The sequence below is a fragment of the Vulpes vulpes genome, chromosome 16 (genome assembly GCF_048418805.1).
Source record: "Vulpes vulpes isolate BD-2025 chromosome 16, VulVul3, whole genome shotgun sequence".
In the NCBI taxonomy this organism is placed as follows: Eukaryota; Metazoa; Chordata; class Mammalia; order Carnivora; family Canidae; genus Vulpes; species Vulpes vulpes.
Window position 1 is genome coordinate 52,278,829 of NC_132795.1, and position 12,451 is coordinate 52,291,279.

Here is a 12,451-nt window from a genome sequence, read left to right on the forward strand (position 1 = left end):
AAGGAGGAGAGTGTGCAGCCTGAGTAGACCTCAGTGTGGCCTCCAAGGCTCTGGTGAAGATGGCTCAGAGACCCCAGTTAAGGCACTACTTTAGAAAAGCCAGACCCTCCCTTGACCAGACCCCATGCCTGTGCTTTGTGAAGACATATCCTTTAATACTCTACTACTTCAGTACTACTTGACTTCCCAGATAAAGGACCCAGGTAATGGGTGGTGGGCCAAGATGTGAACCCAGGGTACCTGTTTGGAAGGGCCCCTTTCTCTGCCTAGAGACCTCACCCTCTTTCGCTAACCCACCACACCAGCCTCTCTCTGCCACCAGCCAAACCTTGATGCCCTCCCTTTCTGGAAACCATCCCACCCTCTCACTGGGGCCCCTCTGCCTTCTGGGCCTTCGCTTTCCACCGACATTATCAAAACACAATACTTTTGAAAACCTTGAGGGTTATAAATTTGTTGAAGAGAGTAAGGCCATCTTGTTTGTTTCACAAAACATTTTCATTTTTAGATGGATAAATACCAATTAGAATGATCGGTCCATTGGCCTGTTTCGTTTTTTATATCATCTTTTCCCTTCCAATCTGTTCCCTTGTTTAAAACACACCTGCCTGTCCATTTATCTGCTGACAACCCACATCAAGTCCATTTTGGTGCGTGTGCATCATAAAAGATGGAACAACACTATCACGTGTCCTTTTAGCAAAATTAGATGCTCCAGCTTGTCACAAAATATTGTATGATCAGGTCTTTCTTGTTGAATGAATAGGTGAATTTAAAATGCCAAATTTCCCTTTTGTTCTTGGAAATATATCATTCACTTGTCAAGTGATTTGGCTTATATGATCAGTTGCACCATCATCACTGGAATCAGTGCTGTTCTGTGTACATTTCTCTTCTGGTTCATCTGATCATCTTCTTATCTCAATTTTCTTCCCTTTGCCATTTGAGCATGAAATAAGCATTCTGAATTTCTAACGGTGATTGATGAAAAAACTAACATAACAAAGATGGTGTTGCTGTCTCCTTTTATACCTTCTCGAAAGATGCTGTTATACTTTGGGCAGCATGATCAGGAGGCTAGAGAGTGATTCATTTCAATATCATGTTACCACCAGCTAGGCAAGTCCCCCATTTTTTTGTTTTCTTAATACTGCTTTAGTCTTTTTTTTTTTTTTTAGTATAATTGACAACAATTAATGAGTATGATTGACCATTTCTTAGGATAATGAAATAGGTCTAATTGAAATCAAGATCACTAAAGACCCTATAGTATATATGAGGGTCAATGGACCCATATGGTATTGCAAGATAGAATGAGTTTTATCTCATAAAATAATTTTTTGTTGTTCTTTGAAAGATCTCTAAGAAAAACTGAAAGTCACGAATGCCAGTTCTTTTCTATTTTTTTGATTATATAGAGTTGTCATTTCTCCCTTTAATTTTTTTTTTATTTATATATTTATTTATGATAGTCACAGAGAGAGAGAGAGGCAGAGACACAGGCGGAGGAAGAAGCAGGCTCCATGCACCGGGAGCCCGATGTGGGATTCGATCCCGGGTCTCCAGGATCGCGCCCTGGGCCAAAGGCAGGTGCCAAACCGCTGCGCCACCCAGGGATCCCCTCTCCCTTTAATTTTTGATATAATTCACGAAAGAGGTGATCAGGTCCTGGAGTTTCCTTTGTTGGAAAGACTTTAACCATGAATCTAATAAATTTAATGGTGAGATCATCTATGGTTTCTCTTCCTTCTTAAATGGACTTTTGCAGTTTGTGTTTTTTCAGATATTGGTCCATTTCATCTAAGTTGTTAAATTTATGGGAATATGGTTGTTCATAGTATTCCTCCTTATTATTCTTTTAATATTGGTGGGGTCTCTAGTGATATCCCTTCTTTCATTTCTGATATTGGTAGTTGGTATCTTCTGTCCTTTTTTTCTTGATCCATTTAGCTAAAGATTTATCATTTAAAAAAAATAAATAAAGATTTGTCATTTTATTGATATTTTTAAAAGACCCCTTCTTTGTTGCAGTGATTTTGCTCTGTTGTTTTTCTGCTTATGTTTTGTTGATTTCTCCTCTTTATGACTTCCTCCTTTCTTCTTGCTTAGAGTATAGTTTGCTCTTCTATTTTCTTAAGTTTGGAAACTGAGATTTTTTTATTCGAGTTCTTTCTTTTCTAAGAGAAACCTTAAATGCTATTAATTTCCCTATCGGACCTGAGTTGGCTACATCCCACAGAATTGGATATGTTACAGTTTTAATTTTCATTCAGTTAAAAATATCTGATTTCTCTAGAGACTTTCTTTTGTTCCACAATTATTTAGAAGTGTGTTTTTGTCCATTTCAAAATATTTGCATAGCTTCCAGCTTTCTGTTATTGATTCCTAGTTTAATTCTGTTGTGGTCAGAAAACATACTGTGTATGATTTAAATTCTTTGACATTTGTTCAGCTTTATTTTATGACCCTAGAGATGGTCTGTGTTGGTGAGGATTCCATGGATATTTGACAAGAATGTGTATTTGTCTGTCACTGGGTGGAGTGTGCTCATAAGATCAAGTTGGTTAATAGCATTCAGGTCTTCTGTGTTCTTGCTTATTTTTTATTCATTCTGTGAGTTTCTAAGAGGGAAGTGTTGAACTCTCCAACAACTGTTATGCATTTGTCTATACCTCCTTCCAGTTCTACCCACTTATGCTTCATGCATTTTGATATCTGAAAAAGATCATGTATTTATATTTATCATTTCTGCTTCTCTTCCTTTATTTCTGAAGTTCTAAGTTTCTCTCTGCTGTCATTTTCCTTCCTTTGAAGAACTTCCTCCAGCAGGTCCTTTAGAGCATGTCTACTGGAGTTAAACTTAGTTTTCCTTCACAGAGAAGATCTCTCTTGCTCCTTCATTCCTAACAGAAGATCATCTTTGCTGGGTATAGAATTCTGGGTTATCACAGTTTTCAAGAGCTGTTGTTCCATTGCTTTCAGGGCTCCATGGTTTGTGGTGAGAAGTCTACAGTCATTCCGATGGTCTTGCTCCCCTCCCCCCAGGTGGCACCTGTTGTCTTCCTCAAGTTGCTTTTAAGACCTTTTTTCTTTATCTTTGGTTTTGAGTAGTTTTAGTATGATGTGTTTGAGAATAACTTTCTTTGTTTATCTTTTTTTGGGTTCACCAAACTTCTTGAATCTGTAAATTCATGTTTTTCATCAAGTTTGGGAGGGTTCCAACTATTATTTCCTCACATTTAAAATTTTTTTCAGTACCAGTCTCTCCCTCCTTCCCTTGTGGTATCTGAAAGACACGAATGTCAGACTTTCTGATTTTGTATCACAGGTCTTTGTATTAGTTCCTGAGGCTATATTCTCTCTTTTTTTTTTTTTCCTGTTGATCAGATTTGATTGATTTTATTCATCTGTGTTCAAGTTCAGTGACTCACTCTTCTGTCATCTGCATGTGTCATTGAGCCAACTCAGTGCAATTTTTATTTCAGTTGTATTTTTTTTCAGTTCTGAAGTTTCCATTTGGCTTTTGTTGTCCCCCAGCCCCTTTTTCAAAGCTTCTATTTCTTAGCTCACAACATCTGTCTTTCCACTTAGTTCAAGGACATTTACTGTTACTTCCTGGTTATAGTAGCTGCTCTAAAATATGATAATTTCAACATCTGGGTCATTTTGGAGTTTAGTTTCTATTGCCTTTTACCTTGAAAATTGGGATTTTTCCTGGTTCTTTGTATATCGAGTGATTTTGGATTGTATCATGGACACTCTTAATATTATATTATGATCCTCTGGCCCTGTGAAAATCCTCAGTAGTGTGTTGATATGTTTTTTATTTATTTTTTAAGCAGACAACCAATCCAGTTAGGTTCAGACTGCAAGTCTTGACCTGCCTTCTGTGGTTTCCATGTGAATTTAGTTTCAACACCATGAGCAGGCCAGCCCATGTGTGCAGCACCCTGGGGCAAGTCTTCACTACACGGCAATCAAGTTCTCAAGGCTTCTGCTATGCTGTTTTGGATTAGTTTCTCACGTGTGCACAGCAGAGGTGAACCTGGGACTTCCTGCACAGATTTGGGCATCTCATTTTCCAGATCTCCCCTCTCTATTTTTCCCCACACTCTCCAACCCCCAGAAAGGCCCTTATTTTTTGGTCTTTTGGCTAGGAACTAGGTTGTAGCCTATCTGTACTGTATATACTTCCTATGACTGGGTCCACCCCCAGGGCAACTAAGTGAGAGAAAAAGAATAATGTGCATACCTTCAACGATCCTTGAACACAGAATGTATATTTGGGTGAAAGAGAAGAGTTTCAGTTTTAGGACTCCACTTGGCCACTACTCCTGCTGGCCCTGTCACAAAAATGCAATTTTGTAACTGGGAGTCCTTGGATCAGGACCAGGAAGGTGAAAAGAAACAAAAGAGGCATTCTACCCCCATACTCATTGTACTCCAGGACTCTCCTTCCCAGTTCTTTGGTCAAAAGAACAGGTTTTCTTTCTTTTCATTTTTGAGATTTTGTAGATTTATTTGACACAGAGAGAGAGTACAAGCAAGGAGAGAGACAGAGGGGGAGGGAGAAGCAGACTCCCCGCCAAGATCATGACCTGAGCCAAAGGCCAATGCTTCACCAACTGAGCCATCCAGGTGCCCAGAACAGGCTTTCTTTTGGAACTTTTTTAGCCCATGTGCACTACACAGTTCTAGAATTAGGATTGCCCTTAAGCCTAAGATGGGAATTTGTGTGGAAAAGAACTGTGAAACTCACACTCTATCAGTCATTCAAGTTTTGATTTCCTTCTCCATCAGGCTCCTATTATTTACTTTTCTGTGTCTTTGGTTGCTTTATGTATTCAGTCTAGAGTTTTCAGTTGTAATCAGGGGAGGAAGAGGATGGAATGTGCGTACTCCATCCTACCTGGGCCCAGAGCCCCATTTCGGGACTTTAACCTGCCTGGAGTGCTAGTCCCTGAGATCACACAGCTGTCTCATCATCACTCATGCCTCAAAGAGCTGCTTCCTGGTCTTCTCAGCTGAGGATTCCCTCTCACCCATCTTCAGTTCCTGAAGTTACCCATTTCATTCATTTCCCCCATGTGTTTGCTGTAAGTTCCCACCATCGCAGTGTGAGCTCCTTGAGGATGTCAGCTCTGTCCATGTCAGTGTGTCTGTAGGCCCTAGTGCAGCACGTAGCAAGAGTTTGTATATGTTTGTGTCTGACAGACTGTGCCTTCCTATCAAGTTCTAAAGAGCCAGGTAATAGGAGAGGAAATCATTGACTTTTGGAAAAGGCCATAGAAAAACCTTCTGATCTCTCTAGAGGAGATGAGTATGTAAAACGGGACAGGGAAAAAATGGATGGGAAAATTGTAGGAGTCTGACTTGAGCATGGGTCCCTAAGAAAATAATCAAGACCAGGCAGCATGAGTGGCTCAGTAAACCTTTAGTGCCGCCTTCAGCCCAGGGTGTGATCCTGGAAACCTGGGATCAAGTCCCACGTCGGGCTCCCTGCTTCTCCCTCTGCCTGTGTCCCTGGCTCTGTGTGTGTGTGTGTGTGTGTGTGTGTATGTGTGTGTGTGTGTCTCATGAATAAATAAAATCTTAAAAAAATAATTAAGACTTACGGACTTGAAGAGAAATCAGATTGGCGGGGGCTGTTTGGAGACATGTTTAAATAGTGAGATCAGTTTGGACACATTAACTTTGCAGATGTAGAATCTGCATCCTTTGGGGAAGTTCAGGTGAGATCTCTGGGAGCAGGTTGGATTTAGGAGGAGCCTAAAGGTGAAGGCAGGGTAATATGTATCATTAAGACCTACCATCCTCTTAAGGGATAACTGTGAAAATGCAACATAATCCTGCCAACCTTCCAAAACCTTCATGGTGAACTAGTGAGAGAAGATTAGACTATTTGTCCTTTTGATCCCTTTCCACCCTTGAAATTCCATGATTCTGTAAAGTCCGGTAGGCAGTTGGAAAGAGATGGAACAGAAAAGGAGGTGAGGTTATCGCACGAGTGGTACAGATGTGTGGGTAAATGGCATCATGGTGTGGTTAGGGACATGAGGAGGGATGACCTTTCAGAAGAGTAAATACACTTTGGGATGGAAAAAGAGGAGTGGTCAAGGGTAGAGGGTAGCCAGGTAGGGAGGGGAAAGCACACTGAAGGCACACATTTGCCTGGCCCCAGGGGAGGTGTCCTCCTCCCCCTCAATGGTGTCATTTCAAGAGCAGCATGATGAAGGCAGCCAAAGGGAGAGATGATTAACAGTGACACATGGAATAGAGAAGTCAGCAAAGACCCCTGGATTTGGCAAAATAGAAATAGTCGGTGAATTTGAAGACTGGGGTGGGCTCAATAAAGGCAAGTGTGCCAGCCATAGTTTATCTGTGTACCCTCATGAGCTGGCATTTTCCAGGAGGGGAATGAAACCAGGCCCATCCTCGTTTGGTCCATTTGAACGGTAACAAAGGAAGAGGGTAGAGACCCTGTCCAATCTGCCGCTGGTCATCAACACGCTGCCGACTGAGTAAATGTAAGAGCTTGTGTTTGCCAAACTGTGGGAGTCACAGTTTATGTAATTCACCAAAGAAGCATGCTTAAAATAACACCTTGTCTATGTGGCACACAGGTCAGTATCCCAGGGTAGATTTCTGGTCTAATGATGGCCACAGTGAACTAGCAGGTGGCTAGCAGGTGCTGGACACCATAGGTCATCAAGGAATGGAGGAGTTGTCTGGGACAACTGTCTGGGAGCAGCAGAATTTCTTAGAAGGGATTTGAAGAAGCCACATGGAGAGCAATTATTACTGCTTACTTTGTTGATTCTAGTTGCCGTGACCTGGCTTGTGGTCTGCTTTTGAAATGCATGACAGCGTGGAACTTCCAGGAGAGCCTTGTCTGGTGGGAGGAATCTGCAGGCCCTGCTTCTCCAGCCCTCACACCGAGCCTGGCACTTGCTTGCCAGCATGCTGGTGACACTGCATTTGTTCAATTGAAACAGAAATGCTAAGTGGGAATATGACCCCCAGTGTGTAAAAATCAATGGTGGCCTTCACCTCTATGAAATGTAATACTTGAGGGCACCTGGGGGGGCTCAACCAGTTAAGCATCCAACTCTTGATCTCAGCTCAGGTCTTGATCCCAGGGTCGTGAGTCAAGCCCCTCATTGAGTTCCATGCTGGACATGGAGACTACTTAAAAAACAAACAAACAAACAAAAATGATATTTAATGGGTCTTTTCCTACAAAGAGTGAAGCTAAAGGAGCATCAGACCTGTAGCTTCAGATGGAAGTGAAAACGGTAGTGAGAAAGCCAGCTGTGGCATCAGAGACCTGAGTTTGAATGGCTTCCAGGTACTGGCTGTGTGATTTTGGCAAATTATTTAACCCCTCTAAACCACAGCTTCCTCTTTTGCAAAGTGAGATGGTAACGCCAGCACTGCCAGGAAAACTCAGGATTCTGGGTGTCACCTGTCACCTCACTGGTCCCTGAGTTCCTGGTGGTCATCACTACCCCCGAAACCCTCACAGTGCTACCAACCCAAGTGTCACACACTGAGGGTCATAGTCAAAGCAGCCCTTCATTGGGGATTACATAAACCTTTGACTTCCATCATTTGGAACACAAATTCCTGCATTTTCTCAACTGGCAGCATAGTGGTTGACTTTAGACTTTATTTCTTATAGTCCGTTCATTTGCAGAAGTGTAAATAATACTTTTTAAAAGGGCTGCATGGAGCTTGTTTGCTGTCTGTCCCCTACACTGGTTTTCTTGGGTCCCATAACAAAATTTATATGAGGATCTGTCTGCATGGGCCTCGGTCAGGCATCCCTCTAACCACTCTTAGGCAAGATGTGCTTATCACCGACATGAATATGCCTGTGGTTATCACTTGCCTATGAATACGTGCAGGTTCCAAGTGGGGCCCCAGATGTGATCCCATTTCAGGAAACCATCGGGGTGGTGTGTGTATGGTCTGTTTTGCTGGAAGAATGTCTTGAGTGCTCTTGTATCTGCAGGGAAAATACTTGAGCTGCAGATCTGAGTGTGGAAAGCTCAGGTGCCCAGAAATGGAGTGATAGGTGCCCCCAGAGCAGAGCAATTACAGAGGAACAAGTCGGGAAGGGTTTTATAGGTTTTCATACACCTCCCTGCCTGAGTGGAAGACTACAGGGCACTTCAGCTAGCTGCAACCACAGCCCTCACTGTGGCCTAGCCCGGTGGTAAACACAGAGTGTTTTTTAAAGTGTCTTTCATGTCCATCATTCTGTGAGGAAATAAACAGAAGTTTGATCATTTTACATACTGTGAGCCCCACCTTTGCACATCAGCTGGGAGAGAGTGAGTAATGCTCCCCCATTGTTCCTGACCTGTTGCTCTGTCTGCATTCCAATCATTCCAGTATGTGAGTTCAGAAATAAAAGTTTTTAGCTGTCTTCCTCTGAAGACACCGTTCTATTGTGTTTTTTCCCCTTCTGAGAATAAATGAGCCCTGTTTGTTTTGTGAGCTGCAGAAAAAGTTGAACAGCATTTATCTGAAAATAAACAAGGACTTATAAAATTTAAGAAGACTTTCCTAACATGCAGCTGGAGTAATAAGACTGTATTTTAAGAATTAAGTTAGACCAGATGTGAAATAACAGACTTTAGCTGTGTCTTTGAAACAAACGGGGATGGGGAACCCCTTGGGAGATTAATGAGTCTATTAAATTTAAACACGGTTATTTTTTTTTCTTTGAAGACCAAAACAGAAGGTCGCAGATTCAGAACTAGCTTGTGAACAGGCTCATCAGTATCTTGTTACCAAAGCAAAAACCAGATGGTCAGACTTATCTAAGGTAAGAAAATGATTATTTCCTTAAAAGGAAAGGGAATGTATTTCAGTGTTCCCAGATCATTGGGATGATCAAACTGTTTAGATCCAGTCTTTGGATACCTAATCGGTGACTCTTTCTATTCTTCAAGTACTTTTTCAAAATAAGTTCTCACATTCAAGGTCAACCAGTGTTTAGAAAAATGAGTAATTGTAGGACAGAAATGCCTAGCTTTAATCTCAGGTTTGGTATGAATTAAAAATTTAAGTGAAAAAAATGACACTGTCATATTATTTTCAACACAGTTAAAAACATGCATCTTTAAGTGGTATTTCCTCCTGCCTTCCAAAATTCTAGAAAGCACATTTTGAACAAAGTGAATGCCCTCGACAGGCAGTCATGTACACTGATTCAGTGTCAAGACCGGAACATAATCTAACGACGGCTGTACCCTCAGGACAGTAGAACTGAGCATGTAGGACTGGGTTCGGCCAGAAGTCTGGAGTGTGGGATCATCATTTCATAATCCAGCAAGGACACAGTAACTTCACCTGAGGGAGTATCTTTAAAACCACGCCATGGAGGTATTTTCACATTATTGTGAAGAATGCCTCCACTTGGTTTCATTTGGTCATTTTCTTTCTATGCCTATTTCGGCCTGTGCCCAACATGACGTCCTGTTCTCTAAGTCCCGTGCCACCCCCCAGGCTGCCTATCCCCAGTCCTGTGTCCTCAGAGTTGACTGTGGGTCCCAGGGTGGCAAATCACACAGAAAGGTCCTCGCGTACCCACTGGGCAGGGCTAGCCTTCCAGAGCCGTCCTCTTGGAATACAGGGCCAGCTCTGGGCTTATAAGCTGCTAGGCTGCAGCCACACAGCCATGCCAGCCAGGATGGAGAGCACACTGAATGACACCAGCCTTCTCTCCTCCCTGCTACCTCTGTCCCCTCCTCCTCTCTCTGCTCTGCTGGTGCTGCTCTCCGTGGGCCCAGGGGCTCCTGGGGCCACTTCCAGGCCCTTCCCAGCTTCATCCTGCCTCACTTTGGTTTACACAGTGTGTCTCGGGGGGGCATGTGGGTTTGTGCCATAGGTTTGGTGGTAATGAAGGCCGTCTGTTTCCCCCTCTCGGAGCCCACAGAGCAGGGCAGGTGGCAGTTAGGAGCAAAGGCAGATTATTAACAAAGCAGGTGGGCACCCTGGGGAAAATGCTGGGGAGTGGCCAGAGGGCTGTAGAGGTCTTTGTTTCTGCCTTGTGGCACCCATCCTTCCTGAAATACTTCCTCTCCTGGCTCTCTAGCAGTTCTGTTGGGCCTCCTCTGCTCCCTGCCTGGGGCCTGTCCCCTCTTCAGCTGGGTGACCCCTCTCTGTCTCCATGTTCACTCCTGCAGGCACATCCTCTTCATTTGCCTTTCCACATCTTGATCCCTGTGACCTCTCAAAGTCTTCTTTATCCTTGAAGCTCTGGGAAACCCCAAGTGTGTTCAGAGGAGACATGGGGACCCAGAATGCTCTGCTGCTAAACCAGCAGCCTCAGGTCTGTCTCTTCTGGAAACTGAGCATGCCGGGAGTGTAGGGAGGGAAGAAGACTTGAAAGGTTACAGAGGAAGAGCAATCAGAGCAGCTCCGTAGGGGTACATGGAACCACTTTGTTGGGAGTCAGGGGTCACCTCCCGCCCATCCCCACACCTCTCTCTGACCCCCTGCAGGACTGAATGACCCTGCATGTCTTATTAGTATTATATTGGACATCTCTGCCACTCTCTTGATTTGATTTGAATAAAGCTCTGAAGGCATTCGTTCTAAATTCTGAACCTACGGGGACGCATACATAAGGCCGGGAGCCTTCACAATGGCTGCCTGGTGGTGAGACAGGTGTTCTCTGACCACCAGCACACTCCTGTTCTTTCCTTCTGGGGTGCGGCAAAGCTGGGGCCGTGTCTCCCTTCTGCTGCATTGCTGTAGAGAATTCACCAAATGGGACCTGCGAATATCAGAAAGGATGTAGTCTCTGATAAAACTGTGTGGGAAACTTGAACAAGAATTCTAGTATTGAGCCATCCAGCCATGTTCATTCAACTAGGGTCCCCGGTGAGCCGCTTAGCTGGGCTAGGCCAAGGATGCCTCCAGCCGGACACTCAGACACGCGCAGCCCCCATCCCATTCTGGGCGGCCTAACCTGGTCGTTTCCACCAAAGTATTTCTGGAAAATAAGTTCATTGAGTTCTTCAGCAAACACTTTGAATTAACTCTGCACTGTTGTAAGGTAGTAAAGAGACAGTGACCAAAAAAGACAGGATCTCTGTCCCCAAGAGACTTGTGGTACAAACACCAATAAGGGTGCTAAAGAATTGTGTGAATTACAATTGCAGTGGCTTGTTTTTAAGCTTATTTTTTAAGTTGTGGCTCTATGATGGGATACAATGCTAATACATATTATATGTACTATAAATAATATGTATGTACATATACATGTGTGCATAACATACATGAACATATGTATTTAATACACATAATAACAATGTACATGCGTAGTTAGGTGTCCCATAGTTAAGGGTGTCACTGTGTATCCCAGGTTGTATCCCGCACATCACCACCGTCCAGATGAAGGAGGAGAACACTGTCCATGTCTTAGACGGCGCCGCACACTGTGTGTAAAAGGCGAGATAGTGACTAGCTTTGGCTCCGTGGGCCATCAGCTCCAATCCCAGCTCCTCGGCTCTACTGTGGTGGCACTTGGTAGTGTCACAATTAATCTTCCTCCTCTGTAGTGGATGTATGATGGTATTTCACTGTAGCATTAAGTAGCATGTGTGGGTTACTAATGAGAGTATCTCTTCACTTATCCCCGAGTCAGATTTTCCTTTCTCCATGCAGTGCCTGCTGTGAGTTTTCACTGGGATTGTCTGGTTATTCTTCGTTGGTCAGTAGGAGCTCATATTACAGTTTGGCTACTGGTCTTTTGTAAGTGATCTGTGATGCAACTGTCTTCTCCTGGTTTGTGCTGTGTTTCCACCCTTGTCCTGGGATATCTTTTGGTAAATAGAAGTTCTTCTTTTTGAGGCATTCAGATGTGTTAACATTTCCCTGTAGGTCTTGTGCAAGTAACTGTCCCACCCAAAGTCATGAAGATGTCCTTCTAGCAGCTTTCCTGTGTAGCCTTTCACATCCTGGTCTTGAAATCCTCACTGCTTGTTTCCTTTGTGTTGGGAGGCAGGGATCCACTCCCACTCTTCTATATGGAGACCCCTGTAAAGCCCATCCTTTCCCTCACTGATCTATGGCATCATCACCATCCTGCATCAAGGCCCCTGCATGTCTCTGGGCTCCTCACTCTGTTTCACTGGTTGCTTTGTCTGTCTTGGCACTGATACCACATTCTTGTAGTCACCAGAACTCAGTAATACATTTTAATTAGATGGTAGGCAAGTCCTTCCTCCTCGTTCTTTAAGAGTTTATGAATTAGTTTGTCAAGTTCCACAAAGAAACGAAACTTAATGGGATATTCGTTTGGAGAGAAATAATGTCTTTACAATTTTGAGTCTTCTAGTTCGTGAACATAGTATATCTCCATTTATTTTGATATTTTTAATATCTTTCATTAAAGTTTTAGACATTTCTGTGTGGCAGTCTTACAATCATTTGT

General features: G+C 43.3%; 1 protein-coding gene and 1 long non-coding RNA gene across 11 annotated transcripts in view; one reads left to right on the forward strand and one right to left on the reverse strand.

Moving 5' to 3' along the window:
* Positions 1–12,451, forward strand: part of EFCAB6 (EF-hand calcium binding domain 6) — a 243,750-nt gene that overhangs the window by 164,393 nt on the left and 66,906 nt on the right. For all 8 annotated transcript variants that reach the window (XR_011997867.1, XR_011997868.1, XR_011997869.1 and 5 more), the window contains one exon: positions 8,737–8,833. Coding sequence is in view for 5 of the 8 variants with exons in the window: in XM_026017432.2 (XP_025873217.2) it covers positions 8,737–8,833 (97 nt within the window). In the remaining 3 variants the exon portion in view is untranslated. The remainder of the gene's footprint in view (positions 1–8,736; positions 8,834–12,451) is intronic.
* Positions 1–12,451, reverse strand: part of LOC112934074 (uncharacterized) — a 28,737-nt gene that overhangs the window by 10,665 nt on the left and 5,621 nt on the right. The gene's annotated exons all lie outside the window — the stretch shown is intronic.